This window comes from Ixodes scapularis, unplaced genomic scaffold (genome assembly GCF_016920785.2).
Source record: "Ixodes scapularis isolate PalLabHiFi unplaced genomic scaffold, ASM1692078v2 PGA_scaffold6__148_contigs__length_123643588, whole genome shotgun sequence".
NCBI classification, from domain to species: Eukaryota; Metazoa; Arthropoda; class Arachnida; order Ixodida; family Ixodidae; genus Ixodes; species Ixodes scapularis.
In genome coordinates this window covers 78,536,525-78,559,886 of record NW_024609881.1, presented here as the reverse complement: position 1 = coordinate 78,559,886, position 23,362 = coordinate 78,536,525, and the positions used below count along the sequence as shown (strand labels likewise).

Here is a 23,362-nt window from a genome sequence, read left to right as displayed (position 1 = left end):
CGTCCTGAAGGAATTGTTGATTCTCCTGCTGGAAGCAATGGCAGTGCCCCCTGAAGAAATCGAGGAAAAAATTAAAAACCACTTGAGCAAACTCATCTTCACTTACTGCATGGGAGCAACTTCGTCAATGCAGTCGTTCTGGTATTGATCGTATTATATGAACAATGCCATGTCGACGCTGGTGCTGCCCTACCCAAACGTCGAAGGACGTTTAGTCATCTTAACAGAATAAAATCCAAATAGAGGAACAAGCTCAAGTCTGAAACAACAGACCCTCCTCGTCGTAATAGCGCGACTGAAGCACACAAAAAAGGTTGTGTTGATTACGAACTTCCTATGGAAGCTGTAAGTGCATGCAATCAGGACATCTGCAACTAGGGATGTCGCGAACCACCCTAGGTTCGATTTCGAAAGGTTTCAATATTTTCGACCGAACTGAGGTTCAAATTCGAAACATTTTGATATTTTCGTACCGACCGAGGTTCGAATTTTAAAAAATCACAGTTTTTGATCACAGTGGAGTTTCGAATTCGAAAAGTTCAAAGCTTTCACGGTTTCTAAAATTTCGGATTCGAATATTTCGAATATTTTTTTTTGACTTGAGGTCAATAAATTCGAAGATTTTGAACTTTCCTAATTTGAAATTCGAGATATTCGAAAATTTCGAATTTCCTGGGATCTGAAATCGAAAATTCGAAGATTTCGAAATTCTTTGGATATAAAATTCGTAAAATTTGAACGCTTCGAATTTCTATAGACATAAAGGTAGAAAAATCCGACGATTTCGACCTTCTTTCTACATAAAGTTCGAAAAGTTCGAAGGTTTCGATTCTCTTTTAAAGCTAAATTTATAAAAAAAAAAAAAAAAAAAAAAACTTCGAAGATTTCGAATTTTTTTTAGGTCCAAGTTTTCAAAGTTCGAAGTCCGGTTTTCATGTTCTTCCACAGTTTCAGTTTCAAATAACGTTTTCACGACTCACTGGTTTTCACGAAATCAGGTTTACAAAAGTTAAGGGGTGTCCAAACAGGACACTACAAAACCCGCACTCCGACAAATCGTGCCGCGCTCTGCCGCGATCCGCTTCCGGCCGTCGGAGGGAAATTTCCCTCCGTCAATTCTTCCCGGGGGGGAAACTTCCCTCCGTCAAATCTCTCCCTCGCTTCCTCCACGGCGGCCTTGCTCTGCTTATCACGTGGGTCCGGAGAGCCACTCACACGCTCTGTTGGCTGTCGGTCAATTGCTCAAGGCCTCCGCTCACAATACGGAACCGCATCGGACGCCATCACGACGAAAGTGAATCTCGACAAAGAAAGCAGATCCGAGGCGGGCGAAACGCACCCTTCGACGCAGGAATGTCCCAAATCCACCCAAAGCCGGGCCTCCTTGGCCTTCGAGCCGAGGCGACGGCGGTACGCGAGGGCGTTTGCGAGGTGAGACAGACGCAGGTGGCGTGTGACGTCATTCTGAAGAGGAGAGCAGTCGTGACCGTAAAAATTTTCACGACTCCTGCAAACATTTTCACGACTCCGACAGACCGTAAAAATAGAAGAGTCCGCTTCAATTTTCACGATTTGTCGGAGTCGCGGGGTTTTGTAGTGTCCTGTTTGGACACCCCTTTAGGATGTGATATTTAGACTCCACGAGGTTGGGTCAGGCAATTAAATCAGACGACGAGTGTCCCGGATGTGCTGGAATATTTGCCAGCGCAGAGTGACGTGTGACCATAGATCAGTAATTGTGACCGCCAGCCCGGGGGGGAGGCCTTTAACGTGCATCACACAGTAGTGATCACACAAACGCACTGTTTTACGATACTCATCCAGTTCGAAACGGCCAAAAGTGGGCAGGAGGTTGAGGCTCAGAAAAACCTTGAAGCGACCTGGCAAACTACCTTCCTACCTCTTGCACGCTGGTAGTAATCCCATCGAACGCCGCCCGAGTGACGCTGGCATATAGTAAATTAAGTTTGTAACTGTCCTGGAGGTTTTTTTTCCGGGACGGAGGAAACGCCTCGCAAAAAGCAAAGAAGCCGGCACAACTCGAGGTCGAGGAGCCTTCTACTATATACAAGCGGCGTAGGAAGAAGAAAAAAAGGGGGGAGGGGGGGCTTTAGCCCCCTTTTTCTCTTCCAGATATTTCGGACTGTTAAAGAAAACATTACGGGGAAAAAGGGCGTGGTCGAGCTTATTTTAATCTGAAATTATTAATGCATATGTATAGCTACTGTCGCTCTTCCCTGCTTAAAAGATCGCGTAGATGGTCATTCTCAGAAACCCGTTGTCAGAAGGTACTACTTGTCACATGCTTAGTGGTTCGGAAGTTCACAGCTCTGTCTTTGTGACCTAAATAACTGTGCCATTGATAAAAAAAAAAAATAAAATCAATAAAAATAAACATAACGATAAATGCGGGGATAAAAAGCTGGAGAAAAAACAAAAATATCAGGAATTCGCCGGAAGTATTGTATTCTTGCATATTGTGAGGCTCAGAACTTCGAAACAAGTTTCTTCTACCAAAATGTGTACAGGCTAAAAGAAACACGTCCCAAGAACGTGAAGCGAAAGAACAAATGTTTATTTTTTAAGGACGTGCTGAACTTGAACAATATTAGATATATTCTCCCATGAGCTAATTTATTCCTTGACGGGAAAAAAACGATAAATACATTATTTTGTAATCTGCAGATGGCAATGATATGTACTTCTGTAGTGTTAATTTAAATGTGATACCTCAAACAACTCAGACAAAAAAAAAAAAAAACAAGTTTAGGGCATAATTATTCGTAGATACATGTTTGGAAATTTCTTCAAAACTTATCTTGAATAAAAATAATCACATCTTAAGACGACACTAACCTAGGCTACATATAGATTATTCTTAAAAAGTTTAACATCTCTACCATAAATAGCTTCGGCTATAGCACGCTTCAAATATGGCACAAACGACAATCGTCAAAAAACCGTCGTCCTTCCTCGCCCCTTCGGGAATTTATTTCTTTAAAACTAAGCATGCCAGAACATTGAAATAAACGGCATTGTCTTTCGTAAGGAACGCAGCACTGCATGTAAAAATTCGAGAAAAAAGAAATTGCGAATGTACCTCACTCACTACTTGAATTCAAATGAAACTGTCCACCGGTCTTTCGAAGTTCGACGAACGTCGAACTTTTACCCTAAAAGTCGAAGTTCGTCGAACTTTTGACATTTTAGGATTCGAAAGTTCGAAAATTTTCGAATTATCTTGATAAATAAGTTCGAAAGTCGAAAATTACCGAATTTATTAGCATAGAAAATTTCGAAAGTTCGAAAAGCTTCGACCTTTCTAGTGCAAGAAGTTCGAAAGTTTGAAAATCATCGAATTTTGGTCTATCAAGGTCGAAAGTTCGACAAGCATCGAATTTTGCAGCGTAAGAAATTCAAAAGTCCGAAAAGGATCGACCTTTTCAGCGTCATAAGTTCGACGGTTCGAAAAGCGTCAAACTTCTTAGTGTAACAAGTTCGAAAACTCGACTTCCGTCGAATTTTACAATATAGAAAGTTCGAAAAAACGAAATCTTTCGAACCTTTCGAACCGCTTGATCCGATAATCGAAACTGCGAATATCGCGTCTCCAGCTCGACGCTCGCCCTCCCGCGGCGGAAACGGGAAGCGCTCTAGTGAGGGTCCCCCGATTCTCCTGCTCAGCGGGCACTGGGGCGGAACTGCTCGCGATCATGGCTCGCAAAATGTTATTTCTGAATGCAAACAACACTCTTCACTGTCCCAACGTAGTGCTGCAGCCGGTATGAAATTGTACCTTACTGGAGAGTTTTAGTATTGCGCATAGAATGCGCATAGAATGCGCATAGAAGCAAACGCAAGCGGTGTGCGTATGCGTTAAGGCTCGTTCACACTCTTGCGACCGAGTACGACTGAGATAGACGAGACCGGTTTTTAAGCCTCTTGCGATCTCTTAGGACCAGCTCCTCCGCGCTGCAGCGGAGCTGGTCCTAAGAAGTCGCAAGAGGCTTAAAAACCGGTCTCGTCTCTCTCAGTCGTACTCGGTCGCAAGAGTGTGAACGGCGCTTTAGAGTTGCGTGCCCCCCATTGTGCGTGCGCCTCATCGCCATGCGCCATCCAAAACCGCAATTTTGGGCTCCGTGCACGCGCAGTGTGGAACACGCAAAGCTAACGCAAACACACAGCGCTTGCGTTCGCTCGTATACGCAATACTAAAACTCACTACTGTTTCACCGGCTTCCAACGCCAACGAAACGTGCTGCAGTGAGCAGACGTGCAAGCAGGTAGGCGTTCCTTCGAACTGCAAAGGCTGAGATTGGCAAAACGACGGTGCGTAAAAATAAAAGTAACTAAATGTCATAAAAAAATTCATAATTAAACTTTTTTTGTTAACTTTTGGGCATTTGGTCTGGAAGGACCAAATAACGGCGACTTTGGACGTTTTGTCGATTGTCAGACGTCGCGACTTTGAGAGCAAAATATACTTTACCCACAATTAATGTAATTTTACATGGATTTCTCACATCAGCTAGAATGTTTTCATTGATTTTAGACAATATTTTTTTTTTATTTTATTACTTCGTAATTAAAAATGCTGCAATTGGCACCAGTGATGATAATTAGCACACTTTTGATTGTTATGTTTGTTTGCGGTGCTATAAAAAAAACACACACACACACTTCAGCTGTCTGACTCGGATACCGTCTTTGGGTTGTTGCAATGAGAACGGCGTTTATTAATTTATACGTTTTGTGGACATACTGTAAAAATTGAAATTATTTTCATATTCTTTTGCTGGGAATAATGTTAAACCAATTAAACACCTAAATACCCCAAAACCCATTAAAAGGCCCGCAGTTCATTATTTTCCATGATCCAACACACAAATATTAGCACTGATTTTTTTCAACGACTACAAATATCAGCCTGGATCGAACACGTATGTCACAAAATAAAGTTTCTGCGAACAACTTCTTTAACTAAATAATTACGGTGTGAGACACATCTTAAGTGATGAGAGAATCCGAAGTTAAAACTTAAAACCTATATGAGGAAATTAAATTCAAAATAGATGTTAGGTTCGGTTTCACTCCAGAAATAAAACGCGCATCCTTGCTTAAATATTACGCTAAACACCGTTCTTGTTTTCAGGGTAAAGAGGTGACCTGCGCTAATAACACCCTAGCTTCCTCGTATTACCGGAAATAATTTGTGTCGCTCAGTGGAGCCAGCACACTTGACAGGCTCAACAGCGGCACGCATTGAGTGGCGCCACCTATAGTTAGTTGGAGTCGCGAGCAACGTATGTGCAACGGAGTCATCTTTCTGGTCCCTCAACAAGTGCCACTAGTACCACGGTCCTGTGGAGATGTGTGCGTAAGTCGACGACAGCGGGCGGTGACGAAGACATCCTCAATGTATCAATTTCTGTGACCTGTGAAATTAGTTTTTTTTTTTTTTTTTTTTGTGTGTGTGTGCGAACTTTTGTAAGTTCGCACACTCAAACCGCAACACTGGAGCTCCTAGTATTCTAATTGCCCTGTTTCCCCACTCACAGTTTGGGGGAGCTTTTAAGAATGATCAAAATTTATATCACCAAATTTAACTGTTCTTTTATATATATATATATATATATATATATATATATATATATATATATATATATATATATATATATAAATTTTTTAGCGGTAAATTAAGCGAAAATATGTTAAAATTTTGCGGTATCTGGAGGATGTTATTGATTTTTAGCGGATTTCTGACGCCCAGCGATGGCAACACTGCTAATGGTTCCTGATCATACCTAAAGTCTAGGAAAGTAGAAACAAGAAATATTCGGCAAAGAAACAAACAGATTAAAAAAGAAAAATATAACGCGACAATCCCGAGCATTTGGCAGGCTCAACTGGCTCATGCTCATCCGTCTCTCTCTCTCTCTCCCCCACCCCCTCCAACCCGGCGAGGAGGAGAGCACATGACAGCCCTTACCCTCACCATGATAGACTGTGTTGACAATCCCGATTTCTGTACGTTACAAGCTTCTTTCTGTGCCAATAAAGCAGGCATTCTTGAAGGTTTGCCAATAAAGAAACGTTTACGCACACTGATTTCAGCCACCATATATGTCTCAACATTATTATCCTCGGTCACCCAATTGAAGAAAACAGTTTCTCTAAGAGCGTCGCAGACTGATGATCGTTACCCCGAAAGACAAAATAAGCTGCAGACGAATAAAAGGGATTCGCGTATGCTCGCGTAGTTCAATGGATTGCCTTCTGCCGGGCCGGACACAGCGGACCCGGTAGTGCGAGCAAAGAAGCTGGCATGCCTCCCCCACCCCCTTCCCCGGAATTTAGAACTCAACGTGTACGAAATTAGCACACAGACACCCCCGAAACCCCCCACTGAAATTTTACGCCCCCCCCTCAGATTGGGTAGACCCAGGTAGACCGCGGAGTGCGCGACACATAGGGATGGTATAGGTGTTGCACGCGTGCTCGTGAAAGCGACGTTCAAGACGACATGCACGTGCTCGTAGCGTTGACCTCGCTCGCCCTTAAAATAAAAATGCACATGGAAAAAAACTGCAATATTTAAAAAAAAACAAAAGACCAAAAAAAATGTGCGCGGAAAAAGTTTGCGCAGTCGGCAGGATTCGAACCTGCGCGGGAAGATCCCAATGGATTTCAAGTCCATCGCCTTAACCACTCGGCCACGACTGCAACGGGTACAGCTGATGTTCAATGATGCTTATAAATTTATACAAAATTTTACTACTCATCTTTTAGATTTTTTATTTATTTTTATGTTCTTTAATTGTTTTCACACTTTCCTTTTTGTTTTGGTTTATTTAAAATTTCAACCACAATGCCTGGAAAGTTCACTACTACATTCAGCATACTTAAAACAAATCCAAAACAACTCAACAACCGATCACTGTTCTCACGTTCGCTTTTTATTTCCATATCGCAAAATCACCGTTTTATTTCTTCACTTTTACCACAGCATTGAACCATAACTATCGACCGGCTAGTCCCGATCCCCCATTTGTTCCTTTCAACACGATTCTTCGCTGCTCTCTGTCGGTTCCAAAATCACTCGCCGAGAACTCGAACGCTCACTCAAACTCAATCCACAGCCATTGGAGATCGACAGATCACGCTCACCGTCAGTGCTTTTGCGCCTCCAAAAATCACTCGCACTCCATTTCGGCGTCTTCGGCGCCTTCGGCGTTCTCCGGTTCGTCTTGCGCCGGGGGCAGTGTCCGCTCCACGATGTCGAGGATGGTCTGCATGTCGTCCTCGGAGAGTCGCTCCTCGTTCTCCTCGATCAGCAGCTGGATCTCGACGAAGGTGGTCGGTCGGTGGTTGATGAGTTGCAGCTTCTCCACTTTGGTCAGCGTGAAAGGGAGCGCGCGGATCTCTTCGAGGAACTTTTGTACGTTCTCCTCGCTCTGACGGGCGCACGCGGTCTGTTCGAGGTAGGTGACCGTCTCGTACGACACCGTGGCCAGGTTCTGGACGTGCTTGGCGTGTTTGCCGGACTTGGGCTTGTCGCTCTGCAGCTCCTTGAGCAGTTTGAGCACTTCGAAATTGCTCAGGAAGGCCGAGCTTTCCTTGATAATCTTCATTGCGGGTGGGCCGCGTTGGACGCGTACCGCCGCATGTGCGCTCTGCGCCACACGAACGACACAAACCGGCGTCCCAACCACTGTGGTCCCAACGTCAACGTTGCACCTAGTGATGGGACGAATCTTTATCCGAATCGAGATTCGGAGACGAATCTGAAGATTCGGAAAGATTCGGAAAAGTAGCCGAATCTCAAGCGATTCGGAAAAGTTCGGAAAGATTCGGAGCGTTGCCATGGTTGCCAAATCACGTTGATGTGTGTTTCAACTTTTCGTGATATTAAATTAAATAAATTCTACAAAGTGCACGAAATAATATTGTAATATAATATTAGAGTAATAAATAATATGTTCCGCTTTGTTAATATTATTTTGGATGTTTATCGAGAACGGTAGCCTAGCCAGACATCGCGGAAAAATTGGTTTCGGTTCCGGATCACGACCCAAATAGGCATGTTGGTGCACGCACGTGGAAACACATGCGCATGTTTTCACCGCCGCAAGAGATCGATGCCGTACATGCTGTTCGGTACAGACATTTCGTGCCCATAATTACTATCGCAGTGGCACACACCACATAAGTGAGTATGTTCAATTCGATTATCTCCAACGAGTGCCCACTGAGGTATTTCTATTGGAACACGGGAAACAATCTGAAACTCCTGGTTAATGCAGGCTTTCCGATTTAGTGTTTGTTTCCGAACAATGAAGTTGTGTTGGACACCCCTGTGTTGTGTTTCTTTTTAATCAAATAAAGTTTATGTACACAAAACTTGCTGCCGAGAACGGAGAAACGACAGTTTTTCTTTGCCACCGGTGCCAGTACGCGGCCTAAGTTGTGACGAGCAACATTCATCTCGCTTTCGCGCCTTACAGGTACAGACATACGCAGCTCTAGAGAAGGAGACGAATAATTTCCTTGCCTGAATATATATTTATTGTGAGTTGCGCCAGATCACATATAATACACAGCGTTTCGCTACATTTCACCGATCACCGCGAAACCGCACAGAAAGCGAGACCGTGCATTGGTTAGGCCTACGTCAACCACATCGATCAGCTCAGCTGGACCTGGGCGCGTGCCAGGGTTTACAATGACAGTACAGTACATACCATACGTTGAAATAAACAAGACGATATCTGGTTATATGCAGGAACAGTATTTAAGAAGCGCACAACTGACCGCATACGCGAGGTTTACGACAACCTTCATGCTGCCGCCTGCATTCAGCGACGAATCTGACGAATCTCCGAATCTGCCGAATATTCGTCGCGAAAAGTTCGGAAATTTCCGAATCTGTTCGAATCCGAATCTCCGGTGATTCGTCCCATCACTAGTTGCACCCGTTGCACAAACAATGTCAAGGCACTTACCTGATTCTGGAGAGCCGAGCAAAGCCGTATACTTCGGAGCCGGGCACTTACTTGCGCCCTCTATGAACTGTGGTATAAAACATTTTTTTTTTTATGATTAAGGTTGTTCTTGAACACTTGCCAACAAGTTCCAGGTATCTTTCCGCAAATTGAAGCACTGGAATCACCTGTCTACAGGTTCTACACCAGTGCGCTGTGAAGACTCCAGATCAATGCCTCCAATGCTTTGCTTTCTGTCTTTTGTTGTTCAGAGTAAAGTGGAAACCTACAGACTGAATAATGTAATTATATCAATTATTCTTGCAATATGATGAAACTTCTTGCCATAATTTCAGCAAGTAAGCCTTTATTCAGAGAAAAATGAAACTCATTATGCCGAGCTGTATCAAACAAAATGTGCATTGTTGTATATAACTATGGTACATCTTCCCAAGTTTTACCTTATGATTCCAACACTTAGCACAGGTACCCCAAATAATACCAATCACAAATTTGTAATCCACACACACATTTCCCACAGATTGGAACAAAATTAGGTAAATGTACTTCTATTTCGAACCTGTGCTCAGTTGAACTATAAAATCTTTCATTTTTTCCCTCCGAGACCCTTAGAAAACATTCTTTTTGTTTCATTGACTAGGAAATCCCCAAAGAAGCGAGGAACATCGCTTTCAAATACTTTTTTTCTAGGGATTGTCTTCAGTATCAGGTAGAAAAAAACGTTATAAAAAGGCTTGGACCTTCATCCCGTCCCGCAGCTATGGCACACTTTGTACCGAATGGCCATCATCAGCAAACAGGAACGGAACGACACAGCTCGTCAACCACATAACGTATTTTGGTTATCGCCGCATCCACATCATCGCTGCTGACGTCATTGTGCAAGACCGCTCTTGCTTTGGTGAGGCTGATAGGGATCATCTTGACCGTAATGGCTTCATCGAGATCTTCGAATTCCCTGGGGCTCACCTAAAAATATGAAAAAATAACCATTAGGAAAGGATGTTCTTTTGTGAGAGTTCAAGCACCTATCTTCGGCGAGTCCCAAGAATTCACATGCCTTTTGGAGACGTTCGCAGAATGTGACGGGGGACAGCTTTCCGTCAATGAAGTCATAGACCGCCATGTTGGTCTGAACCGTGTCCAGATCCATGCTGATGAAGGGGTTTTCCCGAAGACAGACACCTACGAAAATTTGATGAGGCAATTCATTAAACCTGTAGTCGTTACATACCCTACCATGTCTGTGCTAAGTAACTATATTTAGAAGTAATTTGATCACCATCTTCGACCAGTTTTTATTATATCGGTACTTGATGGGTTGCAGTGGATTGATACACTGTGATTTCGACCATAATTTGACGTTCTTCGACAGCTTGTAACAGCGCATTGTTTCTTGCTGGTCTGAAAGCAAACGCTACCAGGACTATGCTCCTGTGCATGCAAACAATTGCAGAACTGACCCACAATACTAAATTCAATTTAGGCTCGTATACCTTCCGCGACACAGATCTTCTTGGGCCGCAACTTTAGATTTGTTCAAGAAACATAAAATTTCAATCGTACGTCATGTTTTTCTTTAGCCTCACCAGACAACCCAATAACGCTGGAAGTTTACGACATGTAGTATCCTTTTGTACCGACAAAGAATACCTATCTGTTAATCAGTGAGGAATAGACTTTTTGCCCAATTACCCAAGCACCAAGAAGATTCCTGGGAATGCAGGTACATGTGCTGCCTACATTCACCTTGCCTGTATGAAAGATTCGAAGTAAATAACCAAAATATGGTGTTGATAAATGTGTCTGCAGAGTGCAATTTTCTTTTTTAGTTTTTGCTTTAGAATGTGGTTACTGCTGCAGATGTCAGCTTGTGCACCACATATAATTGTACTTGCACATGCTACTTGGTGCTTGGGTGATTCGGCAAAAGGTCCATTTTGCACACAAGGTGAACGTTCACCAAATGTCAAGAAGTAAGAAGGTTGTCAAGAACATCAAGATTGATCACTTAAAGGGCAACTCCGCTTAATTTCAAAAATTTTGAGATAGTGGCCGATTTTGTTTTTTGAAGCACTCAAAAACAATCCCCGATCCTTTGTTTCGCGAAAAATGAAATATTTTTCGTGTAATTTTAATCTAGCCATGATCACAAACCGAAACCGAAACGGTGGCAAAGCCGGACAACATTGTATATTCGGCATCACTAAGCATGTACACCCACGTGATATACAAGGGGAAGAAGGAGCTCCCCTCTTATCAGGATCCTCCTTTGTGCCTCCTGGATTAGCACAGGCGTCGCTATTCTCCTCCCAGAAGATTATAGAAGATTAACCTGTCACTCAAAATTCTTACAAAAGCAGCTTCCCTCTCCTCCTTTTACTTGGTGTTCAAAAGTATGCGATGTAACACAAGCCGGCGCTCAACGAGGCGATCGGCTTATCAGTAGTATCAATGGTCGAGCGCCGGGCCGGCCGAGCACGTCACTCACGTCTTTCACGGCGCTGGCGCCACCCGTGCTCTCCCCGGGAAAGAAAACAAAATTGAAAAAAAAAAAAGAAGCTGTACATGTTTGATGACGTCGCGGACGTGCCGGGAGAAGGAATTTGGAGGAAGCGGAAATGCAGCCGGGCAGTGTTGTCTGGCCCGCACGTCTCATCCAAAACCAGCGGATTCGTGCTTGTCAAACTTTGACAGCGATTTTAATGAACTTCTAGGCGGAATTCCGTCGTAATATTTGCCATGGGGGTTTTGTAGATAATAACAAAGAGAACTGTATAGTTTTGCACTACTGGAAAAGAAGCGGAGTTGCCCTTTAATGCTTTTGATGCAACAGCTAAATTTCAATAGGGCACCTTTCCTAATATTGTTTCACGCTAAGTGTCCACAGTTACAAAACAATCATGTCTTTGGTTGTCTCATGAAAACCGTCCAAATAGGTTATCATCAAAATTAAATTACAATCTGACATCCTTGCACGTTACCATCTCCACTGCTGTTATCTCCAGCAAGAATTCGAGCTTTCTGCAGTGCATTATTTCATGACGTAACACAGCACATTTACTTTTCTAAAAAAAAAAAAAAAAACATGCATGAATGGTCATAGATACTGAACATCATAGTATTCATCCCGGCATGTCCCAACCAAACAAAAGCGAGAGCTTGGATGGCAACTGACCTCTGGCGAGGCGTTGCGCATTCTCATGGTCTTCATGTAACCGAGGCAGGATTGTCTTGAGGGCCACAAGACCAGCAGCGGCCAAGATGCCAACCTGCCTCATACCACCTCCGAGCGCCTTCCGCACCCGGGCAACCCTGCAATGAAGCGTCTGTTGTGGCAGTGACCTCCTGACCCAATTTCTTCCAAGGTTTAACATTCATGGTTCACCTAAAGACCATATAAAAGTTCTCTACAGATTGATCAAAAAGCCAGTTATCATATTTTCTGGTCTATAATTCGCCCGCTCCTAAAAACGGTTATTTTCATGATAAAGTTAGTATATAAGACGTGCCTTTGAATAAGTTGCGTTTCTTTGGGTGGCTGCAGTATGACTGCACTGATGGCTCTTGTGCTCTTGTGATTGCGTCATATGTGCACCAGTAGAGCAGGCCATCTGCATGTGCTGTGCTGTTCTTCCTGTGTTAAATGTTGATAGAGTCTACATCTTGCACACTTAAGGCCTGCACTTCTGAAAAATATTGCATATAAGTCACACGGTTGTATATGACGCACCGATGGAAATTTGTAAAAAAAACTGCGACCTATCCACCGGAAAATTTAATATGTTCCTCAACAGCACATTTCATAAATTTGTGGCTGCAAAGTTTATTGCAAGAACCATTGCTGAATCATTTATAGCTAATAACTTAGTATATATTATTGTCCACTACAAAATCTTTATCAGGGCAGTGGCCCTCAAATATTTGTCTTCAGCTCTTCAGGATATCTTAGGTTGCTCAAATTTCATCCTACAAGACCTCAGGTTGGCTTTACGACGGTACAATAATGTATCGCAGAGAAGTGCACAATTCTAAAGTGGGGAGCAAACCGCTGATTTTTTTTAATTGTTTGCTCCTTTTACAGTGTTAGTGTGTGCACATAGCATAGGACATTCCGAGCAAGGTTCACATCATTCCTAAATCGAGCCACAAATTCGATTACAAATTTCTAGATAAAGTTTTCTGAAGAAAATGATATTGTAAAATTCCTACAATTAAAGTCCCTGCTTTTTAACGGCTCCAATTAGTGCTCCATGCAGAAGCTTTAGTAATTTACTTTCAAGAGGATTATATCCTGTCATACGTCTAGGAGTCAATTATAAAAGCTACGAAAGCAAGGTCCAAGAGTAAGACAGACAGTTGGAAAGAAATCTTTTGACAAAACAAATTTTGGTTTCTCTAGCTCCTCTAAAGTATCACAAAAGATGTGCAATTTTCAGGAACATGATGTCCTTCTGCTCCAAGCATTTCAAGATTTTTCAACACTTCAACTTCTGTAGAAGTTAGTTTCAGAGCAAGAACACTGAAGTTAGCAAGAAACCTCCACCCGCTCAAGTCCACTGTAGAGCCTTGTTAAAATTAGCAGTTGCAATAATTCTAGGGGAAGGTAACATTACCGTTGCACAAAATCCTTTGATCCAGCAACAAGAGAACCAGCAGGACAGGCTAGTCCCTGCGTGAAGGACAAAAAAAAAACATGGAAGTGCTGCAAAATTACGAGGTATGTAACCTGGTTACAGCCATTATAGTTGCTGTAACATAGTGTAACAACCCCTGACTTTACCTCTGTGTTAAGGAAGACTACATGTTTCATTTTATCTCTATGCTTGTGCAAACTTTCCCATTGTGGCAATTTGTCGGTTTGTGTTCAGCTAGAAACAGCAAAATTTCTGCAGACCGCTTTTCAAGAACTAATTCAACTCCCACATTTTAAATCCTGAGATGTGCAAAAAAAAATACTAAAAGGACGATCTGACACAACAGGAATGCCTCAACCTAATGGTATTACCGATGTCCCAGGTTTTCGATTTTGGTCATTTACCGTCTTGCACGCCCAATCACTCTCGAATAAATCGTAATTATTGGTCATAGATATCTGAACAAAAAAGAAAAGCTAGGCGATTTTTGTGTGAGCTGTGCTGTTGTAAACACTTCCTCCGTAAACATGAAAAATCCAAAGTGAACGAGATTAAGAACCTGCCGTTTCCTGCTGCATAAAAGAACACACGGGATTTATTTTTAGCTCCCTTTTGGGACAATTATGAAACCTGAGGAATATATCTAGTAAAATAATGTTTACTATATACATAGTAGGCAACAGTAGCCATAGCTACTCTACCTCCAGCATCTGTTCATTGCCTTCGGCCGGGCTTTGGCTTTGCGTGCAACGTTACCAAAAGCATAAAGCTCATATTTGGGGCAAAGTATCTATACTGGGTTCTTAAATTGCCGCCAACTATAGATATAAATTTGGCCAAAAGTTATGCTGCACCTCAGAAATATGCGTAAAAAATATATATAAAAAGAAAAACGATTCACACAGTTCCACACTTGCTCCACAGCCGGAGCTAACGTGAAGCTTACTTTAGAGATGCACATCATGACCGAGTCGCACCCCTTGAGCAGCTCCGACACCGGAAGGTCTAGGTACGTGGCGGCGTTCATAATCCTCGCTCCATCCATGTGCACAGGGATTTTGGTCTGCTTGCTGAACTCCGTCACCTGAGGAGGAGGCAAGGGCCACGGTGCATGCTCGTTAACATTGCAGCAACTGACAGGACAAGGATTGCAGGGTGTCTCTTTCAGATGTCCCACCCCCGGACACGCGTCCTTGCCTCTCGTCGTTGTGCTACGGTTCCAAGATCGCGACATAGACAGCACAACACTTTGGGACCGCTCTCGACGCGTGGGCGGAATAGAACGCCGAGCACGTCGGTCGGCGATGTATGCCAGGTAGCGTAGTTGTGCTTTGGCTGTGCAGGGACACTCGAAGCACGCTAGGTCGACGTTGAAGTGTTATTAAAGATATGAAGTCAGCGCCGAAGGCGGAACACTGAGGGCTCTCCCCGCCGTCGTCGTCCCACCAACGACCATGGTACAACCAGTCCGCATCATTTGTTATAATTTGAACTCAAAGTTGACGACTTGGAGTGAATTTTTCCTAGTGCATTCTGTGCAGACGAGATAGTTGGTTCTCAAAAATATTTCTCAAGTTCGGTTTGTGATTGGTGGTTGAAACTATATAAAGAACTGTTTGACACTGACCACTGCGAGACTTTTCCTCTTTAAAAGAACGCCGACACCCCCGAAATTTGTTTTTTTATTTTTTGCCAGGCAACTTATTATGGTGAAAATAATCCCTGGAGAAGGGGAACAAGAGGGACAAAGGACAAACGTCAGTAGAGCAAACCCGTTTGCTCTACTGACGTCTGACCCCTGGTTAGCTCAGTTGGTAGAGCGCTCCACTTGTAATGGAGAGGTCCCGGGTTCGATACCCGGACCAGGCGGATTTTTTCGGTCGCGCACCAGTCACCTAGCTGTGTTTGGAGGTTTGTGTTTGTCCTTTGTCCCTCTTGTTCCCCTTCTCCAGGGATTATTTTCGTCATTCTTGTCCAGCTCGCTTGCACCTTTGCATTTAATTGCATTATAATTATTATGGTGTCAGAAGACTACCAGTCTATATTTTGCTACAGCGTCACATATATTTTTATTAAAGTAAAAAAACGCAACTGCTCGAAACTGAAACCAAAACTGAACTGTGGAGGAAGAAGCAATATAGAAAGAGGGAGTTGCCTAAAAACATGTAACCTAACAACTTTTTTTTTTTTTATTATTAACGTGTTTGCAGCTTCTTAGAGCTCACAAAAAATGGGTATCATTTTTTTTCTATTTTCAATATTGAGTGTGTACCTTCGATGACTCACGAGTGATTATATTCGGTGGTTGTGTCTAAGCCATAGAGAACGGCACATGACCACGGCGGAGAGAGTGAGTGCAATTCAAATCGGCCAGTCCTCGATCGGCGGTTTTCGGACAAAAAGAAAATGTATTTCGAGCCGCAAATTGTGTTCTGGGTAGTTGGGCTCTCATATGTCATGTACAAAGAAAAAAACCTCGGCAAGCATAAATGTCCTTTCAGTGTTCCTTTAATTCAAAAGCAGAACTGCTTCGTAGTTCTTTCATTGAATGCAGTCAATATGTTCCACAAATTTTTGATTTATTACAGTAAAAAAAAAACTGTATTTATATGCCTACATTTAGATCCATTTAGGTACATCTAAATTTTTTAATGTTTTGATCAACATACTACTCTCGCATGCTATTGTTCAGAGTAAACATTGATTCGGCACGACACAAGTTGGCATATATCACAAAGGAAGTAAAAGTGACCTTGTTGAGGTACTCCATGGAGAGGACAGTGCCACTGCAGACATTATGCGTGTTTTCCAGGCAGATCAGGGATGTCTTGGGGCAGTGGAAGTCCCGATATCGCACCCTACGGGCCAGGTCTTCGATGAGAAGCGAACCATCAGGCTGCGTTGGTACCGCCCAGCTTTGCACGGCTGCAATCTGAAAGACGATGAGCATGGCGTTTTTTGTTTGTTTTAATGTATCGTGCATGTGATGCTGATGCCAGCTGATGCGCAGAAAGGCTTTCCCAGCATATGCATAGCATGCAGGGCCAGCTGTTTCTTCAATAAAAAAAAGGTTACAAGCAACATTCCCTCTCAGTACCGTGTGTCAAGAAAAGAGAAGCGTTGTTTAATGTGAAAGCATTAACTGCATCATGGAGCGAGCTGACGTCATCAGTTTGAAGCGCGAAAACGGCACCTAGTTTCCGATTTCGCCTTCGGTCCCATTGGCTGGCGCGTGTCGGTGGGGCTCCCATTGGCCGCTGTGCTCGTCAGTTTCCACGACCGCTCACCCCATGGCGCTAAGTGTCCATCAGCGTGCCGTTAACAAGGAGCGGCCAAGGTCAGCGTACCCAGGGGAGCAAACGCGCTGACCGGCGACGAAAAGTATGCAGCAGATGAAAAAGGGAGCGGACGGGTGGTTTGCATGCTTTCGCATTCACAACTCATAAGAAGCGCTTAGGTGTACCTCAAGCTTTTTCTTTGTGTGAATAACCATAGCATCCTCTATTCTAACAATGCCTGGAAGATCGCCACGAGACACGGCCACCGGAAGCGAAAAGGTAGAGCAGCAGACAATGGATGAGAGGACAGCCATGTAACGGGTGCCCCACTGCGGCGAGACGCTAAAACACATTTCTCTTGAGCGATGGAACGTCCGCTCATGCTCTCCGCATTCCTTGCGCTACCGGTTCTTTTCTCATCGTGTTTGAAAACCATGTTTTGGAATCCTCGCCGCTGCAAAGCTGTGCGCTGATACCAGAAATGTTCTCTGCTACCAGATCCTCGTGCTCCAAGTCTGCGACCAGGCATTCCAAAACTCCGTCGTCGAACTGCCAGGCTTCGCGAGTATACACCAACTCATGTTTACAAACAAACTGGAGCGCCCCTAGCGGACGCCACCGACGCCGCGCATGCGCGGTGGGGGCGTGGGCAAGAGGCTCACCGTTGCCCATAAACAAACCATTGGAATGCAATGTTGTCGGCGTCGGTGTAAGTCCCCCTGCCCTTTTTCGTGTTCGAATTGTTGATTCTACATCTTCCTGGCAATGTCTGACTACTTTAGCAGCGTCAAGCGAAATCACCGAGGCTCGTTACACCGCAAAACTTCGCGTGAATAATGTGACATGCGGCGATTCGTTCCGCGTGGACTATGTACGCTAAAGCCTGATTCGCTCGCAATTTTCAGTCACGACGCTGCTCGGGCTGCAAAAGCGTGAACTGTAGCTGAGATGGTCGACGTCAATACTGAAAGTCGCAAGCGGAATCGGACTAGGGATAAAAAGTCGGTGATGGTCACTGGTAACAATGATCAACATCTCCTTTTACCTACTGTTTACATCGAGCCTGCTTAACAACCTTCAAATTTAAGTCTTTTGAGGCCTGCACTTACTTCTTATCGTAACCGGGCCAACATTTGGTCTACAGGCCGGTGTCTATAAGAGAGCAGACGACAAACAAAAACGTTTGAAAGAGCAGACGACAGTTCGAACGATCAGGCGGCCGTTTGAACTTGAAGACGCACTAAACGTAGTCCGCAGGTGGTCCGCACAACTTGGCAACTTTCTGGCGTTCGTGTTGGAACAAAACAAAGCGGCAGTCTCGAACGAAGCGATTTACAGCGCGTGTCCCTGGTTTTGAGAGTGTACGTGAGTGTTGCCCGACTGCGCTGAGCTGTGGAGTTTCTCGTCAGTAGGCTGTGGCAGCCTGCGTGGGCGCAATTCCGGACGCTGGTGGCGGCTGAATTGCCGCGTTTTCTTTTTTATCTTGTGTTCTGTGGCGAGCATAATTTATTGAGGTCTTTAAGAAAGCAGTGCTCTATTTTTGGGAACAAAAACAAAAAAGAAATGAAAGCTGTTTTGGTGAGTCCGTGCGCGACAGAACAAATGCAACTGGAATGTTTGTTTCATTTTATGTTCATTGTTTTACGGCACCGTAAACTCAACCGTGTCAGTCTATAAAGGTCAAAATATTTGACCACACAGGATATCCGTACTGCATGGATATTCCCCGCCCACAACATAAAATTCAATGAGTCTCATCAATCGAACAAAAAATATATTGTATGTACCCCTCGTTGCTGCGTTATCCGAACAGGATTTGAGAAAGGTCTCAAATAACACAGCATGTCCAATATACAGTGTCGACGATAGTCACTTCACGACGATCGGACGGAATCCGGTATGTTTTGGGGAACATGTAGAAGAGAGCTCCTTTTTTGCGCAGCTTCATAGCAAATGAACGAACGTGCTTATTATGTCGCCACACCCCGGACCCGACCCTATCAGCTAGTTCTTGCGAAGACCCGGAGAACAGCCTGGAAGGCTTCTTGGAGATTATCTCGACGGAAATAATCCTCCAAGCACGTCGAACTGCCTGCGTCGCGGGCTGCTTGACGTTCGCACTCTTCGTTCGTTTCCTGCGAAGGCCGAGCGGGCTACGAGCCCTGGTATTCCCTGGTTCTCACAGTGGAAGAAAACATACAAAGGGTAAGCACCCTAAACACGCGAATAAAATAAAAACTTCCAAGAAAAGCCGGCGAACTCCGAATGCAAAATGCAGGTGGGGAGTCACGCTGACCGGGTTTCCACAGCTCAGGCGGGTGCCAGAAATTTCTGGCTGATAGGGGTCGCTCGATTCGCAAAATGGCGGCGGCCAGAGCGCTCTTTTTGGAAAGGTCTATAAGTATCCGTGAATTCAACCCAAAGTGCTTCCCGCCCAAGCAATCGTTGTCCGACAGCGTCTGCTTTTCCCTTTTCACGGCACATATCAAGGTTCTCGGACGAACCGAGCACGTGAAAACTGACCTTCAAACCTTTCTCGACACTTTTGGTACGGCCCCAGTTGCGGCGTTTTGATGAGAAGGCAGGTTTTTGTATGGTTATTTTCAAAACAATGCAGGAATACACGTGTGGCATGGGGACTTCTGCCCACAGCCCCAGACCGGAAGTGCGACCGACGCGCCACCACCGCGCCGCAACGTCACAGAGTTGAGTTTGTGTATAGAGGAGGCTATAGAATAGCTATGTGCATCACCGAATGTTCAACCTCTGCCTGTAGAACTAGCGATTGGCACCGAATGCCAGAGCTTTAGAACAATATATACTACTCATATATGATTTGAAAGTTACAAGTAATTTTCTGAATTTTTCAATGAGGAGATGGGACCCGTTACCAGCAGCTGGCACCATTCATCTCCATGTGTTTGTAGGCTCAACGTGGCCACCATTCCCACACTGTAAATGTTAAAAATCACTTACAACTTTTCAATCAGATACGCAGGGTGTCTCAAGCGGACCTTCCGCCGTAAAACTAGCAGGAAAAAATGGCACCTGCCCATGAAAAGTTCAAACCTTCAACGAGTGTTCACCACGCAGGTCAGTTTTGACGTTGAAATTCCAAGGTGCAGATCCCTTCCTGTAAAAGATTAGAGGAAAAATCTTGCCGAAGTCAAAGTTGCGCACGTTCGCAGACGGCCTAGTTAGCGACACTGTACTCAACCCCTTAACTGGGGACTTTTTTGACCAAAAATATCTGTAAAATAATGAGTTTTTTTTTTTTTTTTAAGTGTTTCTAGTTTTTGAAGGTATAAGATTAATCTCAAAACCTAAAACAAATTTAGTTATATCAAGTTGGATGTGCACTTCCGCACTTCATACAGTCCGAAATGGATCTTTCACTGTGCTGGCGTCTTGCCAGGTTGCAGCAGACCCCGAAGTTGGTGGTGTTTCCATAAACAATTGTTCCGCTGTGTCATCTTCAACTTTTGAGTCGGATCCCGGGGAGAATTCCACCGAACTCGAGAAATCAACATTGCAGGACGTCACTGTCCTTGCGAATATTTTGTAGCAGCTCAGCGATTTCTTAGTCGGTCGAGGGACACGCTGGCATTTGCTGGACGCCATTTTCCAAACAAACAGTCAAAAGTTTTATATAGGAGTTTTCAACCTTTTTTTGTACTGCCATGTATGCATTGTTTTTAAAACTAAAAATTTTCCGATACATGAGGATAGATGGCGCATCCTACCCACACGCTAAATTGAGCGAGCGTTTAAACACGCGCTTCCCAACAGCAAAGGAAGTGCAGTGCGTCTACAGACGCGCCCTCAATCTGCGGTCAAAATTGATGCGCGTCTAAAGACGCGCTTCCCAGTTAAAGGGAGCGTGTCTTTAAACTGGGCACCATGCGCCAGTCACCGCCACGCGCACCACAGCCGCACCGCACGGCTTGATCTGTATCGACCAGATCGAGCGACACGGCGCCATGCAGAAGTGACGTTGGGACGCTGGCACCGGTTGCTATGATACTGCCGCGCGGTGCAAATTTTCGTTGCTCATGTGTTCCCTACTTTACCTGTGGCGCCATCTCCCGATAGGTACAGCGAGCAGACGACGCACTTTGTTGTCTGCTCATTGCACCTATTGGGAGATGGCAGCATCGCTAACTCGGTCGTTGGCGAACATGCTCAATTTTGACTTTATCGGCAAGTGTTTTGCCCTCATTTTTTACAGGAAGAAAACTGCACCTTGTAATTTCACATGGTAAAACTTACCTGCTCAGTGCACATTCAGTGAAAGTGTGAGCCTTCTATGTGAAGGCATCGATTTTTCCTGCTCGTTTTACGGCAGAAGGTCTAAGTTTTTTAAACTTTAGTACTTGTGGTTCTGAAGCAGTTTTGTATTTGAGGAAACACTTAAATCGTCTTCATTTGACCTCCAAGATCTCAAATGTCAAAATTATTTTTTTAATTTGGTGCATGAAGGTTGGAGAAAATTGTTTTCAAACTACCGGTGAAGGCCCTCCTTCCCGGAGCGTGACGTCACAAAAGAAGTTTTTGGAATATCCGCTGCCACACATCTTTGCCAATCAAAGCTATGCAAGCACACTCTTGTTTTTTAAAAAGGGACAGAGGAATATAAATTTGCGAGCTTTCGATTGCACTCATGACCCTCGAGCAACATCTGCTAGCTTGTCGGTAAAAAGGTCCTCTTATGGTATGTAATGACTGGTCGGAGATTTTTCAAATTTTCTCGAGTTTACTATTATCTACGGAGAAAACAAACGTGATATTCAGATTCAAGGAATAAAACTATGCTAGATCGATCGAATCAACATCTATCTCATTTTTTGAAAGAAGTGTTTCAGCTTTCCTTTAACCTTTGGTGCTATATGTGGGTGAAAATTGAGGGTTATGTGGCAATGCGTAGTTTACATTTGCTTTCAAAAAGACATGGTTCTCTTTTTTTGGAAACACCAGAAGATGAACTGTGTACCATCAAAAACCCAATTTTAGAGGTCTGATATAAAAGTAATTTTCTTTCTGCAGGGAGAAATCCTTTTCAGTTTTTGGCAAGAACTAATTAGTAAGTTTTATAATTTTCCAGAAAACCATATACTTTTCTGGAAAGTTGGAACTTAATTTTTACTCACAATCAGAAAAGCAACATTAAAATATAAATAAGGGAAGGACATGAAGATGAGGACGGACAAGACGTCTTGTCCGTCCTCGTCTTCATGTCCTTTTCTTATTTATATTTTACCCCTACCAGCACACTCTTTATTCAAAGCGCAACATTAAAATATTGTGAGTTTTCTTTGTGTTTGTTTTTGTGTGTGTGTGTGTGTGTGACGCTTCAAATGACAAATTGCTTGACTGTCGAGCACTCATCTATACCAATGGCACCTCCTGGAATTCCTACCTGTGCAACATTCCCTTGCTCGTTCAGGAAAATATGCGACGCATCTCCGACAAGGATCTCTTGTCCCCTCTGGTTGCAGTGAGCCATCACTGCAAAACGAAATATATTGTATACATCCTTACGGGAAACGCAAGACATTAGTAAGACGGACACATATTAAGATATCAGTACAGTAAATTTCACTGCTTAACATACCCGAAGCCAGGTTTCCCATCGTCCCAGTAGGTACCAGAAGGGCAGCTTCTTTGCCGAACATCTCTGCCACCACACTCTCGAGCTCTGAAAACAAGACGTAAAAAAGAAGCGCTTAACGTCCGCGCCTTCCAAGCTCGAAAAGGATTACCGTTGACCGTGGGATCTTCTTTGAAGACATCATCTCCAACTACCGCATCTTTCATGGCCTGTCGCATCTCTGGAGTTGGCTTGGTGATCGTGTCGCTCCGTAGGTCCACAACCCTTGGGTCCTCCGGGTTCTCCATTCTTGCCATTCTTGCAGGATCGTTAATGAAGAAACCAAGCGGCCTCACTTTGCAGCAGCTTTTAAGAGATCTGGCTTGCTCGGTGTAAAGGGGAGCCTGATAAACTTTAATCTAAAGCCGTTTTGTCTCTGCGGTTTTTTTTTTTTTTGTTTTTTTTTTATTGATGTTTTTATGGTGTTTATCATTCCGGCTATGCGGAGACAGATAGCCCACGCGACGTTCGTCTAATCTTTTTCTCAGGGATCGGTTGCTACTCGTATTTTCAGTGGGGCGCGAAATATTTGTTTTCTAATTAAGAGCTTTCTCCAACTGCAGGTGCGGTAAACCCGTAAAGTGACGCAAGACGGCAAGACAACCACAGACAGATGCACAGATGCACAAAAACGAAACTAGTTTCGCCCTGTTTCGCCACATTACTTGACGTCAGGTAACGCGAGCTACCACTGAATAATTAATATAATTTAGTGTTCTTAAATTGTTAGTAATAAATTATATAATTTTTGTTAAATTTTAATAAAACCGAAATAAATAACTAGTTTAAAGAACAAAA

The 23,362-nt window shown here is 43.8% G+C and overlaps 2 protein-coding genes and 1 non-coding gene across 3 annotated transcripts; all 3 read right to left on the bottom strand.

Annotated features, from left to right (window-relative positions):
• Window positions 1–6,641: 6,641 nt before the first annotated feature.
• Window positions 6,642–6,723, bottom strand: Trnas-uga. The gene has a single exon. It is a non-coding gene; the product is annotated as a tRNA-Ser (tRNA).
• A 211-nt stretch (window positions 6,724–6,934) lies between these two features.
• On the bottom strand, window positions 6,935–7,725 carry LOC115317657 (DNA-directed RNA polymerase III subunit RPC9). The gene has a single exon (XM_029977317.2). It carries the CDS (start codon window positions 7,629–7,631, stop codon window positions 7,194–7,196), a length of 438 nt encoding a protein of 145 aa, XP_029833177.2. The 5' UTR covers window positions 7,632–7,725; the 3' UTR covers window positions 6,935–7,193.
• Window positions 7,726–9,331: 1,606 nt separating this feature from the next.
• Window positions 9,332–23,209, bottom strand: LOC8027036 (probable low-specificity L-threonine aldolase 2). Its single transcript, XM_040208714.3, has 9 exons — window positions 22,677–23,209; window positions 22,529–22,612; window positions 22,334–22,422; window positions 16,392–16,571; window positions 14,586–14,723; window positions 13,619–13,674; window positions 12,181–12,317; window positions 10,063–10,187; window positions 9,332–9,971 (listed from the first exon to the last, which is right to left on the bottom strand). The coding sequence occupies exons 1-9, from the start codon at window positions 22,819–22,821 to the stop codon at window positions 9,792–9,794; spliced, it is 1,134 nt and encodes a 377-aa protein (XP_040064648.1). The 5' UTR covers window positions 22,822–23,209; the 3' UTR covers window positions 9,332–9,791.
• Window positions 23,210–23,362: the final 153 nt, after the last annotated feature.